Source organism: Neoarius graeffei, chromosome 15 (genome assembly GCF_027579695.1).
Source record: "Neoarius graeffei isolate fNeoGra1 chromosome 15, fNeoGra1.pri, whole genome shotgun sequence".
Classification (NCBI taxonomy): domain Eukaryota; kingdom Metazoa; phylum Chordata; class Actinopteri; order Siluriformes; family Ariidae; genus Neoarius; species Neoarius graeffei.
The window spans coordinates 21399940-21423921 of record NC_083583.1 but is presented as its reverse complement, the minus strand read 5'-3'; the positions used below and the strand labels follow the sequence as shown (position 1 = coordinate 21423921).

General features: G+C 43.4%; 3 protein-coding genes across 6 annotated transcripts in view; 1 reads left to right on the top strand and 2 right to left on the bottom strand.

Annotated features, from left to right (window-relative positions):
* LOC132899246 (mitofusin-1-like) overlaps positions 1–23982 on the top strand; it is a 54571-nt gene that overhangs the window by 15916 nt on the left and 14673 nt on the right. For both annotated transcript variants that reach the window (XM_060940994.1, XM_060940993.1), the window contains exon 10: positions 23043–23110. In XM_060940994.1, coding sequence (XP_060796977.1) covers positions 23043–23110 — 68 coding nt within the window. The remainder of the gene's footprint in view (positions 1–23042; positions 23111–23982) is intronic.
* Positions 4145–10352, bottom strand: LOC132899248 (uncharacterized). The gene is made up of 2 exons (XM_060940995.1): positions 9105–10352; positions 4145–4230 (listed from the first exon to the last, which is right to left on the bottom strand). The coding sequence occupies exon 1, from the start codon at positions 9706–9708 to the stop codon at positions 9148–9150; it is 561 nt and encodes a 186-aa protein (XP_060796978.1). The 5' UTR covers positions 9709–10352; the 3' UTR covers positions 4145–4230; positions 9105–9147.
* LOC132899249 (trafficking protein particle complex subunit 10-like) overlaps positions 10437–23982 on the bottom strand; it is a 48605-nt gene continuing 35059 nt past the window's right edge. Inside the window, exons 4-6 of one of the 3 annotated variants that reach the window (XR_009656672.1) lie at positions 22000–22115; positions 12425–12525; positions 10437–11247 (exon numbers count right to left, since the gene is read on the bottom strand). Coding sequence is in view for 1 of the 3 variants with exons in the window: in XM_060940997.1 (XP_060796980.1) it covers positions 22089–22115 (27 nt within the window). In the remaining 2 variants the exon portion in view is untranslated. Of the gene's footprint in view, positions 11248–12424; positions 12526–21732; positions 22116–23982 lie in introns of those variants that run through there. The other 2 variants (XR_009656673.1, XM_060940997.1) reach the window with 2 other exon arrangements.

Genomic DNA, 23982 nt, shown 5'->3' with positions numbered 1-23982 from the left:
GTTTACTGCTTGCATCTTCACGTGATTGGCTCAAGATTTTCTATGAAGCTTTGTTAGAGCGTGCACCTGGCACGCGGGCGGATGCGTAGTTATGAGAACTCAGGCACCCCGCTTATCACCACCAAGGTCAGGAAAGGTGGTTACATCATGAGAAAATGCAAGCTAGGATGAACTCAAGCACCCTGCTCATTACCACCAAGGCCACAGAAAAGTGATTACAACATAGGAAAAAACATCTTTCTCAGTATAGGCCACTTGAGCTCAACACAGAAACACAGAGAATAATAATGTTCATCCATTAAAAATTCCCTCACATTCCCCCCTTTTTATCCTATAGGATAAATTGCTAAAAGGAAAGAAAAGAACTGTACACAGTTTCAGTGATACGAGTTCTCAGAGAGATTCGACTTAACACGTCATTGAGTGTACAGGGATAACGCTAAGGCTGTTTTTATAAGACATACACATCTTAAATAAATGCTAGCAAGCCATATACATAGATCAGGAATAACAGAACAGGAAACAATCATAATGAAAGTGTTTTAAGTCAGGACTAATTTCATGTCAACTGTGCTGTCATGGAACGGTGGGTTACAGTCTTCGTGTGGGTTTGGAGGCCAGTCAGGCAAGTCATCGGAGTCTATTTTCACCATCTGGTAACCGATATTTGTCAGCTGCCTCTGAAACACAGACATACAACATTGACAGAGAACAGGGAGCAAACATAACATCACAATCACTAAGCCCAGGACCAGTATGGTGGATAGAATTAGAGTCTTCCATCCACTAAACCAGCGCCACCAGCTGTCTCTATCTCCTCCATGTTCATCTGCTCGTAATTGTTCAGCAACCTTGCGCATCTTGTTCAGTGCCTCAGTGATGTTACCATGATTTCCGTCGTTTTCAGGAATGTACGTACAACAGTGTTCTATCATGACACACACTCCACCTTCCTTTGCCAAAAGGATGTCGAGGGCCATGCGATTCTGTGTCGTCATTAACCTGAGTGCGGTCAATTCAGTTCTCACGCTCTCCATGGCCTCTATGGTTGAATTCACAAACTGCGCCAGCCTATAATGCACCACCTCAAGTTCACTCCAGAGTTGTGTTATCCCGTACTGTGGAAACAGTGCCTGAAAGAATTTCTTCACCTTGGGTTGCAGCTGATGTTCTGGAGGAGGAAAATCATTGTCGACACTTCTGCGTCGTCTGCCACTCGTCTCAGGGGTTGCTATTATTAGGTGGGCATCTAATTGGATCAGGGCACATGTGCCTTTCCAATCTACCGGAAGAAAGTTATACACATAGTGACCACACTTCCACTGCCAGCCTGGGTAATAGAAGGTTGGACCCGCTAACTGAGTTAGATTCCCTCCTGGTCCTAAGTCACTTCCTGTTATCGCTTTTCTGCCTTGCTTGTACAGAGTGCCACTTCGTCCCGTGCAAGTCACATTTGGATTTGGGACTGAACCCTGCACAGTGCAAATGGTTGAACACCTAGTTTCCTTGACCTTCCCTACGAGGTTTGAGTTTGGATCACCCTTTCGCCCTGCGCATAAGGTATAATTTATCCCCTTTCCTAATTTATTTACACTAATTTCTACCCTTGGGTCGTCTCCCCCACCTTGATACGTGACACTACAGTCTTCTACATCATTGCAGACAGCTTCCATCACAGCTCGCCATGCTTGCGCAGTGTCTTCATCCGTTGTGTTGGCGATCTCGAACACGAATGGTTGTGTAACGGTGGCAGAGTTGAGCAAACTAGACAATTTGACCTGTTAGCTTGTTTAGCTGTAAAATTAGCATACTGCCAATACAAATTATGAGTTGGATGTCTCCCTCGTCTCGATTCTGTGTCAGTCTGGGTTCCCTGTATCGACCACCACACGAATCCTCCCATGAGCCCCATTAGGATCAAGATGCTCAGGCCCACGCCTGGACCTAGTTTGCATCCTCATTTGTGTGAGTGCTACAGGGAGGACCTTTGTCCATCCTAGCCCTGTTTCTGCACAAGCTTTGCTTAGTTTATTTTTAAGTGACCCATTTTCCCCCTCTACTGCTCCCGCACTGGCAGGATGATAGGCACAATGTTGTTTCAGGTCTATCCCTAGGAATGCTCCTATTTTCTTTAGGGCTGCATTAACAAAGGGTGTTCCATTGTCACTTGGGATTTTGCTAGGTATACCCCACCTAGGAATTACATCTCTCAGGAGTGCTTTGACTACCGCCTCTGAGTCTTGTTTAGCTGTGGGGAATACTTCTACCCATTTTGAAAACATGTCAACTATTACCAGGCAGTACCTTTTCCCTTCACTAGGTGTCAGTTCAATAAAGTCCATTTGGAGGTGATCAAATGGTTTGTCTGGTATTGGGTGTGCTGCTTGAGTTAGTCTGATACCTTGACCTGCATTATGTTGTGCACATATCAAGCATTGCTTGCAAAATTTTGCAGCATAATTTGAAAACCCCTTTGTGAACCATCTCTTTGTTACTTCTGCCATCATCCCCCCTTTTGACACATGGGTGAGCCCATGTGCCAATTTTGCATGCCTCAATGAGGGCACAGAGCTCTGCAGCCTGCGCCGACAGGTTCGAGGGCAGACGTGACGCCTTGAGGACCTCGTGATCTGAGACTACGGCAAAACCTACTTTGTTCTTTCCCGTCTCTGGGTCTCTGGAGGCTGAACCATCCACATAGAGAATCATGTCTGGATTTTCCAAAGGGTCGCTCTTTAAATCTGCCCTGGGGGAACAAAAATCGTTAGTGAGAGCAACACAGTCATGTGGCTCTCCATCGTCCTCTGTAGGGAGAAGAGAGGCAGGATTCAGAACAGTACAATGTTTCACAGTGATGTTAGGCACATCAAGTATGACTGTGTTATACTTCAGCCATCTCTGTGCTGACAAATGTGACGTCTTTTTCTCCAACAGAAGCAGGGAGACAGCATGTGGGACCAAAAGGGTGAGGTTAGAATACCCTACAATATTTCTGGAGGCAGTTACCGCCTTTTCAGCTGCAGCAACTGCACGCAGGCAAACAGGAAGTCCAGCCGCCACTGGATCCAGCCTGCTGGAGAAGTAAGCTACAGGTCTCAATCTATCCCCGTGTTTCTGCAAAAGAACAGAGGTCATAAAACCCTTCTTTTCATCTACAGTTTGAACAAATGGTTTATTGGGATCAGGCAGCCCCAGTGTGGGTGTGGTCTGCAGGGCGCCTTTTAGGGCCAGGAATGCTTCTTCAGCTTCTGGTGTCCATACGACAGGTGATGAAGCGGTGAGGGATGAACCGTGCACGAGCTCCCTCACTGGACTTTCCAGGATGGAATAATTCGGAATGAATGCTCTGCAATAGGAACACATACCCAAAAATGACAAAACTTGTTTCACAGTGATCGGCTTGGGAATTTTCTGAATAGCTGAGACTCTGTCTGCAGACAGCGTTTTTCCCTCCCCTGTGATATCATGCCCCAAGAAATGCACCTTCTGTTTTGCAAACTGTAATTTTGTGAGGCTAGCCTTATGACCTTCCTTAGCGAGGTGTCGCAGTAGCATTATGGTGTCATCCTCACATTGAGCTTTAGTTGGGGCACAAATCATTAAATCGTCAACATACTGCAGCAAAGCTGATCTTGGTGACAAAGTTAACGAAGCGAGGCTGTCTCTGAGGCACTGGTTGTATATGGTTGGGGACTCACAGTAACCCTGGCACAAACGAGTGAAAGTGTATGGACGACCATCATACATAAAGGCAAACCAATACTGGCTGTCTTTATGTATAGGAATAGAAAAGAACGCATTTGCTAGATCCACCACTGAAAACCACTTACTGTCAGCAGGCACCTGGCCCAAAATGGTGTATGGGTTAGGGACGTCAGGTGCGCACGGAACAACCGCAGCATTGACTGCTTGCAGATCTTGGACAAACCTCCACTCATCGGGCTGAGACGATTTTCTTGCCTTCTTAACTGGAAAAATAGGAGTGCGCACTGGAGAGTCCGGGCAAGGGACAATTACACCTGCCTTCAGCAACGAATCAAAAGACTGGTTTTATACCTGCAATTGCTTCTGGTTTGAGTGGATACTGGGTCTGCCTAGGCCTGAAATCCGATTTGGGGGTGATCACCACTGGTTCAGCATTCTTTATTAGGCCCACATCATGTTTACCCTTTGCCCAAACGGAATTTGGAACTCCTGCCAATTTGGGGCGCACCTCTGCTGGAGTTATGCCTGTGGAAACAGAGACAAACAGGCCACTATGGCTGGGGTCCCCAGGACCCTGGTCATCAGTGGCTAGTATTACGCTGCGCTTAACATGCACACACACAGCCTGACTTTGCTTGTAGACCCCAAGCCTTTGACAAAACAACACACTAGGGTCCTCTGTTCGGGACCATTCATTGTCATTGGCTGCACACTTCTTGACCCACTTCCCCACGTCTTTCCAATGGGCGGCTCGCGGTTTTGCTAATGAGACATGGGGTATAGAATCAATGATGTCAAAGAAATCATGTTGGCAGCAGTCAACCTCAGAGTCCTCTGTTCTGAGACCGTGCATAACATGTTTGAGAACACTGCGATTAGCATTGATGCAGCTGTTTGGACAACGAGTAAAATGGACCTGCACAGCACAATAATGTTTAGACCAATATGTAGTTTTGAGGGTCAATCTTTCACGTGTGTGGGGGTCTGCAAACCAAGTCTTTTCAAACTCTACATCTTGCCCTTGGTGAACATGTGCTGTACAATGCAAATCTTCCTCTTTCATATAATCTGTGTCAACTGATGAGGTGTTCAAGCGTGAGAGCTGTACAAGGTGTTTTGGAGTTTGTGTGAGCTGATCTGAGCAGAGCCGCCAGACACAGGGCCGTAACCAGGATTTTTCAAATACCGAGGTCATAGTCCGGGAGCCATGGGGTCGGACCCGGAATTTTTGGTTAAAGTTTTTTTTTTTGCTTTATCTTATAGATTTGAGGTAGCTCTTCAAGATTTAAGAGGGTGCCCGGTGATATCCTTTGGGCAATTTAATATATTAACCCTTTAATGCCCTATATGCCCAAACAATGGAAGAAAATACAAAAAAAATAATATCAGTGTAAATACTGATATTAAATGCACCAAGTTGGCTGTATCTGATAGGTATTCACATTTTTCTCTATATTTGTCATTCAGATACATCAAATGTGGATTAATTAACCCTTTCATCACTTTTCCAAATTAGCGATTTTTATACAAGTATTACATAAACTCTACAGTTAATACAAAATAATGATCAATATCTATGTAAGAACTATACAGCATGCAAAAGAACTATATACAGCATGCGCGCGCACACACACACACTAATGACCAATAACTATGTAAAAGAACTATATACAGCATGCATACACTCACACCAATGATCCACTATGTAAACGAACTATATACAGCATGTATACACTCACACCAGTGATCCACTATGTAAAAGAACTACAGCATGCAATAGAACTATATACAGCATGCATACACTCACACCAGTGATCCACTATGTAAAAGAACTACTGTATATACAGCATGAAATAGAAATATATACAGCATGCATATACATTCACACCAGTGATCCACTATGTAAAAACTACTGTATATACAGCATGCAATAGAACTATATACAGCATGCATATACACTCACACCAGTGATCCACTATGTAAAACTACAGTATGCAATATATCAAGCATGCAAAATGGCATATACAGCATGCGCGCACACACACAAGAATAGCAAAAGATACTGATTTTCAATTAACCAAATTGGCTGTACAGTATTCACGCTTTACTGTCATTCAAATTAGTCAAACGTGTAATTGACCCTTTCATAAATTTGCAAAATTAACAATTTTGATACAAGAACTACAGTACATAAAGCATGTACGTGCATGCATGCATGCACACGCACACACATACACATGCACACACACTAATGAGCAATAATTATGTAAAATAATTACATACAGTATGCAAACACACACAAAACACAAAAACTATTTAAGGAAAGAACTAAGAGTTCAGATGAAAAAAAAACCCCTCTAAACCCTTTGCCATTGCTTAGTGTCTGTAAAAATATGCTTATGTACTGGATGCCAGCTAGTATAGAGGAGAATGTTAAGTAAACCTTACTCCCCAACGTTTTAAAAGTCGTGCTAGTCAGTGGAAGAGCAGTGTGGTTTGGAGTGGGGGTGAATCGGGGACAATGCCCTGAATTTTACTAGGGAACCAGGAACATTACTATTTCAACAGTCAATATCGTAAAAATAAGCAATCTATTAGCTTAAGGAAACCTTACTGCCCAACGTTTTAAAAGTCGTGCTAGTCAGTGGACTGGCTAGTGCACATGACTCTCAGTCCACAAGCAGTGTGGTTTGGAGTGGGGGTGAGGGTAAGGTTAACAGACTTTTGAGATGATAATCGGGGACAATGCCCTGAATTTTACTAGGGAACCAGGGACATTACTATTTCAACAGTCAATATCGTTAAAATAAGCAATCTATTAGCTTAATGTATTAGCTTAAAAAAATCAGTGACTAGCATTTACTAGGTGAGAGTTGGGTGTGCTAGCCAGTGTTGTGAAACTATGGGTCTAGTTCACTGGTGAGCAGTGAGTACATGTCACTGCTCTTTCATGATTACAGTCAAATAGTTTCTCTGCTTAGCTTATGCGTGCTGTGATCTTTTGGGGGCAGTGTGATTGACAGAGTTAGCAAGATAGCTACACAAGTTGGCTTGAATTAGCTAATTGTGTCCCTCATATCCCCCTGCAGAAGTAAACACAAGGATGACAATGGAGTGTATGCCTAATAATTTAAGGCTCGCATTAACAACCAAAGTAATAGAGTAATAAAGGGCTTTTTGGTATAAGCCCCGCCCCCAATTGCATGGCCACACCCCCAACCATGGCTGGAACCCCACCCCCAGGCCTTAAACTCATCCTATTATGTTAACAAACACAAAAATAAGTATGATATATAGACTTTGGTGAACATAAAGTGAAGAATGTCAAAATGTCAGAATTTAGGCTATGACTGCAGCACATCCAACAATAAAGGGCCAATATCCGGAATTGCCCAAGGGATATCACCGGGCACCCTCTCTTATCTTAATGAGTAGACCTTGGACAACAACAAACAGCAAAAAAAAAAAACTTTAACCGACGAAGCCAGGTTCAGCCAAATTTGGGCCTTTGGCTCCCGGACTATCAAACATTGCGATACATCTTATTTGCCAAAAAAAAAAAAAAAAAAAGTGTCCTAATATGGTGACTTTTCATACATTTTGGAAACGAGTCAAAATCACAAGCCCAACAAGATGAACATGTAGGTGAACATGTTTATTTTAACAATTTAAAAACTGCATGATCACAAAAGTATTGTGTGAGTGAGAGAGAGTGAATGAGAGAGTGTGTGAGTGAGTGAGAGTGACAACGCAATCTAGCCGAGCCTGAATGGACTTCAATTGCTTTTTAAAAAATATATGCCCTTTTCAATAGCAAAATACTAGACGGTTATTGGACAAAACCGACTAAAACGCCACATTCGGAGACTGAGCCTCACTGGAGATGGGAGTCAATAAGAGGGGCGGGACAAGACTTCCCGAGAGGAGGCTCATCTCCAGCTGGTGATCGGAGGAGGAGCTGTGAACGCGGCTGGGCTGCTCATGATTGACAGAAAGCAGTCAGAGGTGGTACATCATGTTGTAAATAAAATGTGAACATAAGTTTGCTACCCGTTTTCATTTCCGTTCGAAAATAAAACCAATGATCAAAACAATAGTGTCTTGTGTTCACGTTAGCCTATAGTCTGGTAAGTTAGCAAAATAGCTCAAGTCTCGTCAGTATCCAATAACTTCATAAACAACAGGTCACGACTGTCCAGCCTTTTCTGATCTGAAACGCATCAAATCGAGAGAGAGAATAAAAGAGTTTGTGCCGCCTGGAAAACGAAAATTCTATCTAGCTAAGTGGCTTCGACTGTTGTTGCTTGAAATGCTAATTAAAATTGCACTGTTAATGATCATAAGCATTCCGGACTGGCAAAATTAACTCACCTTCTTCCCTCTTTCTTTTTCTCTCACTTGTTGACTTTCTAAAGCTGAGTTTGGTTTGTTTTAGTGTAGTAGACTTCTTCATCTTATGTCAATTTTCAGATTCCACGACTAATTGACAAACTGCCTGGCTGCGGAGTCGGACCTTGATGAGAACACTTCTCAGCTCTTGTATATCCCATGGTGCTTAGCTGACTATCGCGAGGCTGCCTAATATGAAATGTTTCCAATGTCGGATATTTCAGCTTCGTTTAAAAATGATTATGTGGACTTTATTTTTAGACAAACAAATGAGAACAGGGGGATGCAAGCTGAATTTAGAATTTTCCACCGATCAAAGTCAGAACGATTTTCATCATATATTAATTTCACATTTCTGAGTGAAAAAAAAAATACCATGGGAAAAAAATGCCGAGGACATGACCTCGGTGTCCTCAATGGTAGTTACGGCCCTGGCCAGACATACACATACAGGGGGCTTCCAAACCCATACTGCACACCGCACATTTCACTTACTTCAATGGTTAGCCCATCTGGAGTGGACATGAGATTTACTCCTAATTTGCACATTAAATCACGTGCTAACAAATTCACTGGACATGTATGTGAGATGAGAAATGAGTGGGACGTAACTATTCCTCCCTCGCTTTCACACAGGAGGTTGACTGAGAAAGTTTCGGTTATAGGTCGTCCTGAGATCCCCATCGTCTGAATAGAATTTGAGCTGAGCGGTGGGTCTACTGGAAGTACCCCATGTTGTATCACTGAGTGTGCTGCTCCAGAATCTACTAAAAAGGTTAACACATGCCCACACACAGTGAGGGGCATACAAGGGAGTTTAGAAAAAGGAGTAGTTGTGTATTTTAACAAACTTAATGCAACTTCAGGTGTATTTATTTGGACTGGTATATCGGGCGTTTCTGTGTAGTCTTGCTGTTGCATGCAGGGGCTGCTACTAATGTGTTTAACGTTATGTGAATGCTCCTGTCTATGTGTATGTGTATCATCAGGGGTGTGTGTGTGTGTGTTACCTCCCCTGTTCTCTGTGTGGGGCCTGTTCCCGGAATCCGCCCATCAGTCTGCTTTGCTGTACTCCTCACAGGGCTTCTGGCTGCTTCTGTGGAGACAGTTTCGAGCAATGTGTCCCTTCTGATTGCAGTTGTAGCAGGTTGCATCCTTTATCCAGGACGAGTAACTCCAGGTCGTCCTGTCTCGGCCCCTACTTCGACCTCGGCCCCTACTTCGACCTCTTCCTCTTCTTGTTCCTTTTTCTCCAGGCTGAACAGTCTGGAAAAGAGTGAGAGTGGCGGCGTGTAGATCTTGGTCTCTTTGTGTCGACTTTGTCTTCTCCTTCAGCAGCTTTTCTGCATGCACAGCGTACTGCTCGATCTTGGTGAGACTGGTGGTTTCCCACAGGAGACAGAGCTGCTTTACTAACTTGGCCACTGCTGGATCCATACCGCTCATGAAACTGTTCCGCAGGTGCGCTTCCCAGACCTCAGGACTGCCTTCCACTCCAGCCAGGGTCGCGGGTCTGGTCAGGCCACTGTGTTTCTCATGCACAGCAGTGAGACGGGTGAGAAATGCTGACATCCCTTCTCCATCTTCTTGCTTACACATACTGATCTTAGTCATGTCTATGTTCAAAGGAAAAGCACTATCCAGACGAGCACAGAGAGCAGTGATGGTATCTCTATACTCACTATTGCCAGCCGCGCTCCAGTCAAGGATGTGATTTGGGGCTGGTGAAATTATCTGAAAATTTTAGCCGGGGGTCTGGGGGCCGCAGGCCCCCAGCTGGTCCAGGGCAGCACCCTGGTGGGGGGACAAGGGGGGAAGCCCCCCGAAGCTCCTGGGTTCTGGGGTTTTCTGACTTAAAAATTGTACTAAAATGGCAAGCAAACACACAAGAAAAAACTTGTCATGATTAACAAATTCAAGCCAATTTAATGGTCAACATGCAACTCTGACACACACACTCTCGCTCACTCTCTCACTCGCGCACACACTCTCGCTCGCTCTCTCACTCGCGCGCTCTCTCACTCGCGCGCTCGCTCTCTCTCTCTCACTCGCGCGTGCTCTCTCACGCTCTCTCTCTCACTCGCTCTCTCTCACTCACGCTCTCTCTCTCTCTCGCGCTCTCTCTCTCTCACTCGCGCTCTCTCTCTCGCACTTTACGCTCGATCATGGAAGCTGCCATCTTTCAACTCTGAAGCGAGCTTACGTACAGCTATCTAACAAGCGCGTTCATTGGTTGTTACAGAGCGACGGGCCAGTCACGTACCTCGTTTCATCTCAATGACGTAATTGCGTAAATGACGTAATTACGTCAATGAGATGAAACGAGGTACATGATTGGCCCATCGCTCTGTAACAACCAATGAATGCGCTCGCTTCAAACAAAGAGTTGAAAGATGGCAGCCTCCGTGATCGAGGTGTAAAGATGCAAATCCGAGGCTGCCATCTTTCAAACAAAGTCGGAACGAATAGGATACGAATGTGGATTTGAGGGAAAAATCGGAAACATTTTTTTTTTCAAGTTTTGAGGTGAAAAAAGCGGAATTCCGCGAATTCGCGGAAAAATCACATCTCTGTCCAGTCTGGTGTAGTCATTCGCTGGTCAGCGTCCGGCCACTCTTTGGAAACTTTGTTCCAATCTATACCCATCTTGATCATGAGTAGGCGGCGAAGTTCATGGGTGGCCGGTCGGAATTCTCTGCAAAATATCAACAGCTCATTACCAAATGTCTTTCCTCCTACCTCTCTCACATTGGGAAGAGAAGCCATGCTTTCCTTCATGTCCGCTGTCGTCCAGGGTCTGTGGACTAAAAGCACGCCATCAGCTCCAGCCACTTCCACCATTGGAAGATGAAGGACTTCAGACTTTAGATTATGGCCTTGTGGACCCACTGGTGAGCACGTGGTCAGGTCCAGGAGAGTATCTTTTCCATCGCCATATGTAAGACCGGATCTCGTGTGTGATGGAGAAGCAGGGGAGGTGCTGATGCTGGAGGCGGCTGGTAGGCTGGAGGAGATTCCAGAGGCTCAGTTTTTTTCCTTCGTCTCAACTTCTCCCCTTCTCTGTGGGTGAGGCGCTTGTGGGAATGATGCTCCGCCTTGCTGAGGAGGCAGTGTGTGTCGGGGTGGTGGGGCAGACTCCAGGTCAGGGTCCATCTGAAATTTCAAACACTGAGAATACAGCGATGTATTCTCATTTGGAAGACAGCCTACTTATAACGAGTCGGGGCCCATTAAAAAAGATCCCCAATTATTTTGCCTGTCGTTTCTCTCTTTTGTACTCTCTCTTAAGTGTTTCTTCTTTCCATGCAGAAAACGCCCTCCAGTCCCCTAAGAACTTAACATTATCCGCAGGCTCTTCTTTTTCCTTCTGTTTCAACTTTTCTTCTAACTGTCCTATCTGCCTGGGACTAAAACTGCCCTTCTCAGGGAATCCTAAGTCCTTTACCCATATGTCAAACTGTGCCAAACAATCCTCGCCATACGAGGTTTTCATAAACTGGATGTTTGGGCTGTCATAGGAACACCCACTTCTTACTATAGCACATGTAACTTCAGGCTTACCTGCTTCTTCCTTTCCTTTCTCTAACTTGCTGCTTCTGTTCCCCATTGTACACTGTTATATTAATAGGCTGTGACAACAGCGGCTGAGTTTCTTTATCAGGATCACAAAAAGAACAGGTTGGACTATGTCCAAAAATGCGACACAATAATCCTTTAGGTGTGTTCTTATTAGTAAACAATTTATCTGACATTTGCCTTAAACCAAAGTAGGTATCATTTAACACAACAACCTCAAAGACAACTCGCGCATGTGTACAAAATCTATTTCTCTGTTTCAGAATTTGGAGGAGGACAGTACTCTGTTAATTCATCAATATTTTGCGTGCACACCGGTGTGTCTTTGCGACTTCGTGATCGAACCTCTCTATCCCGTTCCTCCGACGGGCCAGTTGTTCACACAGAACAAAGGGAGCAAGATTCAATTCTTTCCCAGTTACGAATCGCTGAACGTGAGTCCCGTCGAGACACGCACCCGTACTTCCTTCGCTCAAGTAGGTGAGCCGTTACCCAGTCGTCACTTGGGCGGATAATTCTCTTACACAACCCAATAAACTACTCGCGGTTTATTGTCTCAAAATTGTGTTTATCCGTTTCGGCAAACATATTGATGGTACCACAGCTTAGCAGTCCTCCTGGGCTCGGACAAACTTCTGTCCGTCTCTTATATCAGTCTTCCTTGACTGGGACAATCTCTGTCCATTTCTTGTATCATTCTTTAAATACTGTTTCCACTAATTTCTTTACACAAGAATGCAAAGTTATCACTTACTGGTTCGGTGAGCCCTGACGGTCTGGTCTCTCGTCCGAGTTCTCAGCTCCGCACTGTAGCCTTGGGAGTGTTCCGTCGTCCGAGGATCAGACGCATAGGGCCTACCCAGGGGATGCCAAATTGTAATGGAAATTTCTAATAAACACTTCAGAACGCTTAACAGTCGTCTTTTCAGTCATTTATTAAAATAAATCATACAAAGGTATATAAGAAAGAAAATTAAAGCAGAACATCACCTCTAGTGATGTGAGAGTACGTGTGCGCTCTCTGAGTTGTGTTTTAGTGGCTGCTATCTATTATACTCTAAAGGCATTTGTTTACCGCTTGCATCTTCACGTTATTGGCTCAAGATTTTCTATGAAGCTCTGTTAGAGCGTGCACCTGGCACGCGGGCGGATGCGTAGTTATGAGAACTCCGGCACCCCGCTTATCACCACCAAGGTCAGGAAAGGTGGTTACATCATGAGAAAATGCAAGCTAGGATGAACTCAAGCACCCTGCTCATTACCACCAAGGCCACAGAAAAGTGATTACAACATAGGAAAAAACATCTTTCTCAGTATAGGCCACTTGAGCTCAACACACAGAAACACAGAGAATAATAATGTTCATCCATTAAAAATTCCCTCACAGCCTCTACCTCCAACTGTCTCACTGGAACTCCCAAGTTTACACAGTCTTCACAGAACACCATGAACTGTGCAGAACAAGTCTACCTCAAGGACTATGGACACGGCGATGATACGGTACGGTGCTCTCAGTGCTACGACTCCGTCATACCCCTGAGACCAAAAGGGGGAATGTAGGTATCATGCCGCCATCTTGTGTCTAAGGCAGCTGGGCCATAGAAGGTTCACGCTGCACGCTACACGCGTGTAAAGAAAAAAGTGGACAAACGTAGCATGACTTGCTCTGGGCCATAGAACGGCGTTCACGTTGCACGCTGCACACTTCACGCGTGAAGCGAGAAATGAACATGCACACTTTTTTCTAGGCGTGAAGATGGAAATTCCAGTCGATGCATGCGGTCACCGCCGCGCCAGCCAATCAGAACGGGTCTAGGGAGATAACTCTATGCTTTCAGGGGAAAACTTCAGAAAAAATATAATTGAATAGTATAATTGAAAAATAGTTCTTCATCGGGATTGTCAAGCAGATTATAGAATGTTCGGTGAAATTCACCACGGGTTTCTCTCAGAAGGAAGTGTTCTCGGCTCCAAATTCTGTTCCTTTTTCTCTTCCTCTGTCTCAGTAAAAGCAGAATGAGGCAATCGTCGTCATCCGAAGAGTCCATATTGTTGGTTACTCGGTCAAAGTAGAACAGACGCAACACGTGAACATCCAAGCATGAAGTTTAATGGCCCAGGGTCCGGTTCTTCACGTGAACGTGTAGCGTGCAGCGTGAACCTTCTATGGCCCAGCTGCCTAAGAACTACACTTCCGCGTTGACTACGTCACGCCTGGGTGGGATCACGTACATCATTCCTCAGGTTTCACATAAGAGACTTGGAAACTCCATTTTTCTTTGTCTCTGGTGTCTGAACTGAGCGGAGGACAGACCATAGAGGGACGCTCACCATCGGACCGTCCGAAACCACGACTCTTTCCTGCAAGAGACACGTTTTAGAACGTTCTCCTCCTTCTGTCCACCCTTGATCACGGTGGACTCCAGGAAACACGCGCGTTTTTAACTCAAGTGAGTTATAAACCGGTTTTGTCAGTTATTTCTTTCAGTACGTACTAGACTGCAACCAAAAGGCAGTTTTATTGGTGTTGGGAGCGGCTGGACCGTCCTAACCTGTCTGATCAGAACTTTCTTCTCACGAGCTACGAAGATCTTCAAAGGAAACTTCAGAGCAGTGGTGTAGTCTACGTGATACGCAGGTCTACGCCGTATGCCCACTGGAAAAGCTCAGCGATTTCCGTATACTCACTGAAGAGCTCAGTGATTTGCGTATGCGCATACGCCTACCGAAAAATATATTCGTTATTTGAACTGGCCAAACCAACGTCAACATTGTCAGATGAATGTTCCACAGTTCCATTCCTAAATGCCTGTGTCCACCAAACGCGCTACAAGCGCCTATTCAATTCAAATCCTATGGGCTTCATTTATTAGACGCTGACAGAGCCCGACTCAGCACTCAAGGCGTTGCGAGTTCTTCTTCTTTAGAGTTTTACGTCAGCTGGCATCCAATATGTTGCATTGCTGCCACCTACAGTATTAATCGGTCAAAGAACTAAATTCTGTTATATAAACCAGAATCTCGTAAAAACTTGATCAAATGCCGTTTGCCCTTCACATTTGTCCCCATGTCCAGTACACTTTCCAATGATATCTCTTTCATGCCATTCTGCATCAAGGAACTGATCAATACTTTTCTATGGCAATCATAGTTCCTACAAAACAATAAAACATGTTGAACTGTCTCCATCTGCTGACAAGAGCATAGCCCATCCGGATGTTTCCCTATAATAAATAATGAGCCATTCAGACACGTATGACCTATTCTCAATCTAGTAATAATGACCTCTTCCTTACGTTTACCACTTCCGCAAACATTAACTGAATCAGCAACACGATTATTTATTGAGAATAGATGCCTGCCCTTTATATCTTGTTCCCAAAGATGTTGCCATCTCAAAAGAGATTGCTGCCACACAATAGATTTGCCTTCAGACTTTGATAAGGACAGACTAACATCTACTGTTTCCCGTCGCGTCACCTCCTTAGCCAGCTTATCCACCTTTTCATTGAACTTGATTCCCACATGGGCAGGTATCCATAAAATTGCCACTGTCACTCCATATCTTCCCACATCTCTAATTGTCAAAAGGATGTCATATACTATGTCTTGTCGCCTCTTGGACATTCCCTTCCCAAGACTCCTGATAGCCGACACAGAGTCGCTGCATATCAGCACCTTCCTATTCTGAAGTTGTCCAGCCCACTGCACAGCCATCAGGATTGCATACAACTCCACTGTAAACACACTCAACAGATCAGAAGTCCTCTTTGAGGCCTGCACATTCATTCCTTGGACTACAAAAGCTGCCCCAGTAGCCCCTGTATCCTGATCCTTTGATCCATCAGTAAATCTCATCTCATCTCATTATCTCTAGCCGCTTTATCCTTCTACAGGGTCGCAGGCAAGCTGGAGCCTATCCCAGCTGACTACGGGCGAAAGGCGGGGTACACCCTGGACAAGTCGCCAGGTCATCACAGGGCTGACACATAGACACAGACAACCATTCACACTCACATTCACACCTACGCTCAATTTAGAGTCACCAGTTAACCTAACCTGCAAGTCTTTGGACTGTGGGGGAAACCGGAGCACCCGGAGGAAACCCACGCGGACACGGGGAGAACATGCAAACTCCACACAGAAAGGCCCTCGCCAGCCCCGGGGCTCGAACCCAGGACCTTCTTGCTGTGAGGCGACAGCGCTAACCACTACACCACCGTGCCTTCCCCCATCAGTAAATATTAATACATAATCACGGTATTTGTCTTTTACATGGCAATGAAAGCTATACACCAACTCTGCTTCAGGATCTTGCTCCTTAGTTTTAAGTAATATTAGATCAATCTCTGGGACCTCCAGCTGCCACATAGGGATCAACGGCCACAATACTCCTGGGCAAAAGGTCCTCTGAAGAATATTCAACTCCTGGGCAACAGATTCTATAGTCCACCCAAAACTGTGCTGATTCGCCACCTCCCTCTCCCAGCTTGGCTCAATCACTCTTCTGACAGGGTGACCAGGACTCTGTCCCATCAAATTAATCCAATAATTGGCCTGCAGCTGTTTTCTCCTCAGCCCAAGAGGCATTTCTCCTGCCACAACCTGTAGAGCACAAACTGGGGAAGATCGCACCGCTCCAGTACATAATCTCAACGCGGCCGCTTGGATTACATCCAGCCTAGCCAGTACAGATGTCGCTGCAGATGCATAAACCAAGCACCCATAATCAATCCTTGTTCTGATCAGGTAAACATAGATCAATTTTAAAGAGGTCAAATCTGCTCCCCAGTTCCTTCCAGCAAGACATCTCATCAGGTTCAATACATTTTTACATTTATCCACCACTTTTGAGATATGTACTCTCCAACTAAGTCTAGTGTCAAAGAACACTCCTAGAAATTTAAAACAAGAAACCCTTTCCACAGGACGGTTGTAAAGATATAGCTTTAGGTTTTCACAGACCCTCTTCCTTGTAAAAAACATTGTTTTTGTTTTCTCAACTGAGAATCTGAAACCCCACTTCCTACCCCAGTCCTCTACAAGAGTCAGAGACTCCTGGACCTTCTTCAAAATGTGTCGCATATTTTTTCCCCCTCTTCCACAATCCACCATCATCTGCAAACAGGGACTGTCCAATATCAGGCTGAACATCAGAAAAAATATCATTGATCATTATATTAAACAATAAAGGACTGATCACACTTCCTTGTGGAGTTCCATTCTCAACCAAACATCGACTTGATATGTCCATCCCTATCTTGACCTGAATGCTTCTGTTTCTCAAAAAATCCATCACCCAATTAAAAATATTTCCCCCAATACCCAACAGGTGCAACTTAATCAAAAGACCCTCCACCCAAAGCATATCATACGCTTTTTCTACATCCAGAAACACTGCCACTACAGTTTCTCTATTTATCTGAGCTTTTCTGATTTCATCTTCAAGACATATAATAGTCAATTGTGTTCCGTCCCTTCCTGAAACCACTTTGATACCTTGTCAACAATCCCTTTTCCTCAACAAAGTGCCTTAGCTGTCCATTGACCAGTTTTTCCATCAGCTTACCTAACTGTGAGGTCAAAGCTATAGGCCGGTAATTGACAGGGTTACTAGCATCCTTCCCTGGTTTTTTTATAGGCACAATGACCGCCTCTTTCCATCCTGCTGGAATATGTCCCTCCTCCCACACCCTATTGTACAGATTCAAAACTGTTCGCAGACTCGTGTCACTCAAATGAGCTAACATTCGATAGCAGATTCCGTCCTGCCCAGGGGCTGAATTCCCACACCTCTCCAAAGCATTTTTAAGCTCCAACAATGTGAAAGGAACATTATATTTATCCTCTGATTTCTCTTTCTTTTGAACAACCCTGCCAAATATATTCATTGTCTCTTCTCTCCCGCATCTTTCCTCTTCTGACAGATTATCAGAACTATGGACCTTACTCAAAGTCTTCACCATCATTTCCGCTTTTTCCATGTCAGACACAGCCAGCTGGTCTCCATCTGAAAGAATAGGATAGCCCCACTCTCTTCTGTTACCCTCCATTTTCTTAATCATACCCCACACTTCATTTATATCCACACTACTACCTATTGAGCTACAATATTCTCTCCAGTAAGTCCTTTTCCTTTGTCTAATGACCCTCCTGACAACTGCCTGCACCTGCTTATATTCAATAAAGCGTTGAAAGTTATGTGATTGCTTCACCTTTCTAAAAGCCCTATTCCTGACTTTCACAGCCATCACACAATCTTCATTCCACCACGGGACTGCATTCTTAACCAGCTTCCCTGAGCTTTTCGGGATTGCTTCCATTGCAGCCATACAAATCCTCTGGCGCAACTCTATTTCATGCCCTTCAACACTATCTGTATTTGGAACTGACCTAAGAAACAGGTCACTGAATTCCCTAAACCTCTCCCAATCTGCCTTTTCAAAGACCCACCTCCCAGGCCTCACTCCTGATCTGAGTCTAACATCAATATCCACAGTACAAATAATAGGGTAATGATCACTCCCTACACTGACTCCATGTACTTCCCATTCACACCTTGGGGCCAATCTAGATGATGAAAGTGTCAGATCTAATACTGACTCACGCCCCGTCCTACCATCAAATCTAGTTCCCCTTCCATCATTCAGGCAAACTAAGTCCCTCTCACTCAGCAAGTCCTCGACTACCTGACCATTTCTATCAAACCTATCCCCACCCCACAATGAACTGTGAGCATTGAAATCTCCAGCCCACACCACATTTCCTCTATCCTGTCCTTCTATCTTCTCTAGTTCAGTTAATTCTAACCGTTTGCAAGGGTTATAATAATTTATAACAGCTATTTTCTTTGAACCCACCCATATTTCCAGCACCACATATTCCTGCTCCGTCCCCATACCCAGTACTCTATATGGTATCCCCTGTCTAACAAAGGTAGCACAACCCCCTCCACTTCCTCCCACTCGGTCCCTCCTAACAACTATATAATTGATTAAAACAAAATCAAACCTAGGTTGGAGCCATGTTTCTTGAATACATATTATATCCGGTTTCACAATCATATCATCCACAAACTTTTTAAATTCTTGTCCATTTGCCAGCAGACTCCTTGCATTCCATTGTAAAATGATCATACACAGAATAATCATCCTACACTATCTTGGCTTGTCTGCATCACACAGAGCCCATCCCTCACCTCTTCCCACTTCAATCCCATCATACCCAAATGCTGAACTGCTGCCTTTGTAATAATTTGGATCCTGTCTGTCTTCGATTTCATTTCCGCTGTGGCATTTATTACTCCTGCAATAAATATTACAAGGTCTCTTTTCTCCCTCCACCCATATTCCTTCACTTTAACAGATGCACATCCCACCTCCCTGTCTGTAGCTGCAGCTAAGTCTCTTCTTACAGTTCTTCCACTATTTCTAGACTGGTCCACACTTTTAACAGCTTCTGCGTAAGTTACTTTGTTTTTCAACTTCACATTATGGATTTCTGTCTCTCTTCTCATAACTTCACAACCCCAATACGCTGCACTGTGCGCTCCTCCGCAATTACAGCATTTAGGTCTCGCTCCAACATCACACTTCCCATAGTCATGAGCTCCCCCACACTTTGCACATGTTTGTACCCCTTTACACACCTTGGCTGTATGGCCGAATTTTTGACATTTAAAGCATCTCAAAGGCTTATGCACAAACTCTCTCACTCGATACCTCAAATATCCTAAATAAAGTTCAGAGGGTATGTCTCTAGTACTAAACTTAATCAGAATCGACTCAGTCTCCTTTTTTTCAACTCCCCTGGTCAATCGCGTTGCACTCTGAACGGCTCCACATCTTTCTTTCAAATTCTTAACCAACTCATCCATTTGCATCGAAACAGGAATTCCATACATCACCCCTCTACTCCCTTCATTACCAACCCTTATCACTTTCACAACCTTTGCCTTCCCAACAACTTGCAACCTTTCAGCCTTCGCAACCTGTTCTTCAGAGACACACCCAATCAACAAATTACCATCATCCAACACTCTGGCGTTATTTATAGTTCCAACCTGATTCTTAAGCACATTCGTCAGTTTTATAGGATCCATATTCTTGATGCCACCACTTTCAAACCTTACAACCACAAAAGAGCACTTCTCCCTGTCTCTCCCCCTTCTCCCGTCCCCGTAGTTTTAAACTTTTTCCTAATCTGCCAATTATTATCATCATCTTTAATGCCATCCATACTAATACTCTCCTCCCCCGACTCCCCGCCATGGCGGAGAATTTGCAAGGATATCGTATACCGGACCTATACAGGCCATCGGCCGATATACTCACAGATTTCTCACTCCAGGCTATGTTAATGCTAACGCTAATGCTAGCTATTTATACCGACAACTTTGTTTGTTTGTTAGTTCACCACCACTCCCAGCTCAACTCGGCGTTGCGAGTTGATCCAAGAGCAGAGAATTGACCCTTCCGGGAGCTCCGCCCCCCATAGCAACTGTTGCTACGTATGTCAGTCAAGCCAGCCGTCCCCCTTCGCAGTAAACGTCATTCATACGTAAGAGGAAATTGCGCGCGCAGCCTGGACCACAAAAAGACTCAGCGACGGTAGAGACGAGAAGAAATATTTGGAAGAAATGCCTAGTTGTTGTGTTGTCGGGTGTCAGAATCGTAGCAATGATGGGGTTAAAATGTTCAGAATTCCAGCAGGATCTCACCCATTCCGAAAAAATCGCCGACGTCTATGGCTACAAGCCATCAAACGTGTAGACTGGGATGAAAGCACCATCAAAAATGCACGGGTTTGCAGCGCCCACTTCATCACAGGTAAGATCAGGCTATTTATTAAATCTTTCTTTTTTATTCTTTCTAGTCTTCGTTTATTGATGTAGCAAAATACTTTGGTAACGTTTGTCTGATTAGCTGGGTCATAGTTACACAATGTAATGAATATTGTTAGCATGTTAACTTAGCTTTGCATGCAATTTTGTTTGTAGGAGAGGTCTCGCTTGACTCAAGCAGACCAGATTTTGTGCCATCATTATTTGTGTCTGCTGAAAATCACAATTTTAAAGCAAGGATGGAAAGGTAAAATTGTGTGCCCTCACTCTAAATGCCAATTTACGTTGACTGCTCTACCCTAGCTCCCGCCCCGTTCAGTTTCATTTCTGCTCTCTGCTTCTCGCTTTTTACGCAGCTCTGATTTCTCTTAGCTGCACTCTTTACACTATCATTATGGATATGTTGGATGATGTAGGCACGAAGTTTTTCGTGCGTGTACACTGAAGTCTTGTCAATAAGGTACGAGTATATATCTGGCCATTGTATACCAGGGAACTTACTAACATCGTCCGTCCACTGTTTAATTAAATGCGGATCCGGTAGGCGATGTCCACTTGTTAGAGTTAACTTATTTATGTAGCATTCTCGATCTTGTCACGACAATTGTTTGGCATAATCTGACAGCTCATAATGCCGGTCTATGGGCAGCGCCATTGTTTCTGAGTCCAGGCTGCGCGCGCATCCTAGCAACGGTCAGTTTGTTTACAAACATGCGAAGGGGTCTGCCTTTGACTTGTTGCTAAGCAACAGTGCTTATTCAGTCATGACAGACCACGCGGCATTATCTAGCATTCAATCAAGCTTGCGAAATCATGAAACGAAAACAAACGACACTATTTCAGTGTTTTCAGAAGTGTCCTCAGCCATCACTCTGCAACACAACCAAGGAGGCAATGCAGACCTCAAATGCCAGAATATAAAAACACCTGGAAAGTCCTGTAGACCTTTTTTGCAGGGCTTGTGGACTAACACACTGAAGGGCATTGCGTATTTGTTAATTAAATTAATTTTTTCTTCTCTGAAGCAAACATTTGTTTTAGCACATCTAGGATGTTTTCTTGTTCATTTAAGCTGATGTGCTGAATAGATAAGAAATAAGAAATGCATTTAATATGTTAAAAATATATTATTGTGTGATGTGTTTAATTTACGTCAATATGTCAAATTTTCTTGATACATGAAAAATAAAAAAACAATGATGGAAAAGCCCACTTATCTTAAGTTGAACGGTGAATCAAAATTTTATAAATTTTGTACATTTAAACCACATTTGTTTTGCATACAGTAGATCTGTACACAAAACCAGTTTCAAGATGCATATTACTATGCATTAGGCAGTGATGGTGCTGAGGTGTTGCTTTCAGGTTATCGGACAGTTACAAGATGGATGAGTACATGTATGTGTGTGTGTGTGTGTGTGTGTGTGTTTGAGTATAAATTTTTTCCCGGGGGGGGGCGTTGCATGGCAAGCACTGAGTATACCCACTGCAAAAAAGTAGACTACACCACTGCTTCAGAGCAACCGCTCTCTCTCTCTCTGTCTGTCTCTCCGAAGCGCAATCTTCAGCCTGCCGGTCATTTCCATGGAAGAGACTCTGCTTTCTACAGAAGACGAAAGTTTGCAGTAAGGAAAGGCACTGGGCAAAATAATTAGTCTAGACAGTAATTAATTTACTAAGTGTGAAGCTATAGTCAGGAATGTGTGTACACTGATTTATTATTTTTGATTCTCTATTATTTGGTATTATTGATTTAAAATTGGTTAATCCATAAGTTTGTGCATGTCTTTTTTTTTTTCCTCTCTCTCTCTCCTAACGTTTTAATTTCATTTAACTCGCTCATATTTTGACCTTATTAAGATTTCAGTGAGTTTAATAATGAGTGTGGAATTTCTTTGTTACTGAGAAAACGCGTGCTCACTAAATCCTGAGGGGTCCCCTCCTCCAAGAGTGCAGATAAGACACTCTGGCTCATCCTGGCACGGACACGCGCGCGCGCGCGCACACACGAACATAACAAAACATCAGATAAGAACATTCCAAATTTTATAGCTCCCTCATACAAACACACACATGTACACACACCTCACTGCTTGTATATATTGATTATTATTTTTATCTTTGTATAATAAATTCATTTATTATCAAAGCTGTGTGTACTCATCTGCTGTTTCGATATTTTGAAGTTGCCCAGTCAAAAGAATTCAAGGAAGGTGTAGACAATTTGTAATATGGTAAGTGATCAATAATAATTTGATAAGATACCATAATCTAGCTGTTTGGTAATTTATCCAGGATTAATGGTATGATTCATTAAATGATTCACTAAATGATTCATTGAATGGTTCACCAAATGATTCACTTCAACGATCCAAATGAGACTGATTTTATGTAATTATTAAAGATTGATCACTTATCCAAATCTTAAATACACAAATCCTTAATTACACCTACACAGTTCAAGTCAGGCATGCCTTTTATGTCCTCTTGAGATGGGCTGCTGTACTAAATCTGCAGTGTTTCTTTCCAGGTGGAGCATTAGCAGAAGGCTTCCAGGAAAGACTGAAGGCGTTCCAGAGCTTTGAGAGGACATTTGAGGCAAGTGGTTGCTGAGATGATAACCATGGATATGCGATGTCTGTTTATTGCCAGAACAACAAAAAATAAGTCCAGATGAAAAATTTTGTCTCCTCTAGAAGCTGTTTGAGTTGAAACAAGTGCATTAGAGTAGGGAGACCTGAGGATATAAATGGCAGTAGAGTTTAACTGGAAATAAAATATTAAAAATTTTAAAAAGCAGTAGAAACCTCTAGAATGAACTAAAAAAAAAAAAAAATCTGCTATAGTCTTGGTCATATTTCGCCTGGTGTCTTTAAGCAAGTAAAATGTAAATGAAAGGAGAGAAAGAAAGCCATGTAGGTCACTGACTCAGACCATCCAAATAAAGTATTTCTGACATTTTTAAATGAATGTTTGTTTAACGATGAGGAGCTGTTTTGGGAATTGAAATACAGATTGATGATCAATTGAAAACTGACTTCTCCACTAAATATTCTAGTGAGATAAAGTAGGAATCAACACAAGCTTGATGGTTTTCATGTAACCCCAAACGCATCCTCTTAGAGCTTTATAACTTGTCTACAGTAAATTGTGTTTACAAATACAGTGCATTTAGGCAAACGTCTTCAATTGATTTCTTAAAGCTACAGGTAGCGTAAATTAAAATATCACAGCACTGAGATAAAAAGTACATGTCAAGATATTTTTATTTTAATGTTGGTGAGATCAAGAAAATTGATCAAATAGAACTGACTTGTTTTCAAGTATAAATTATTACCAGATTATTTCTTGTCTGCTTTCTGACACCACAAGCAAAGGTTTTTCATAAATTGTGCATTATCTCTTAATCCCTTATAACTTTATGCCTTCAGATAACATCTGTAAGACTTAAAGCTAGGATTAATGTTAGT

Bases quoted from the DNA above. Each gene is read 5' to 3' on its own strand.
- LOC132899248 (XM_060940995.1), bottom strand. From the start codon at position 9,708: ATGACTAAGATCAGTATGTGTAAGCAAGAAGATGGAGAAGGGATGTCA.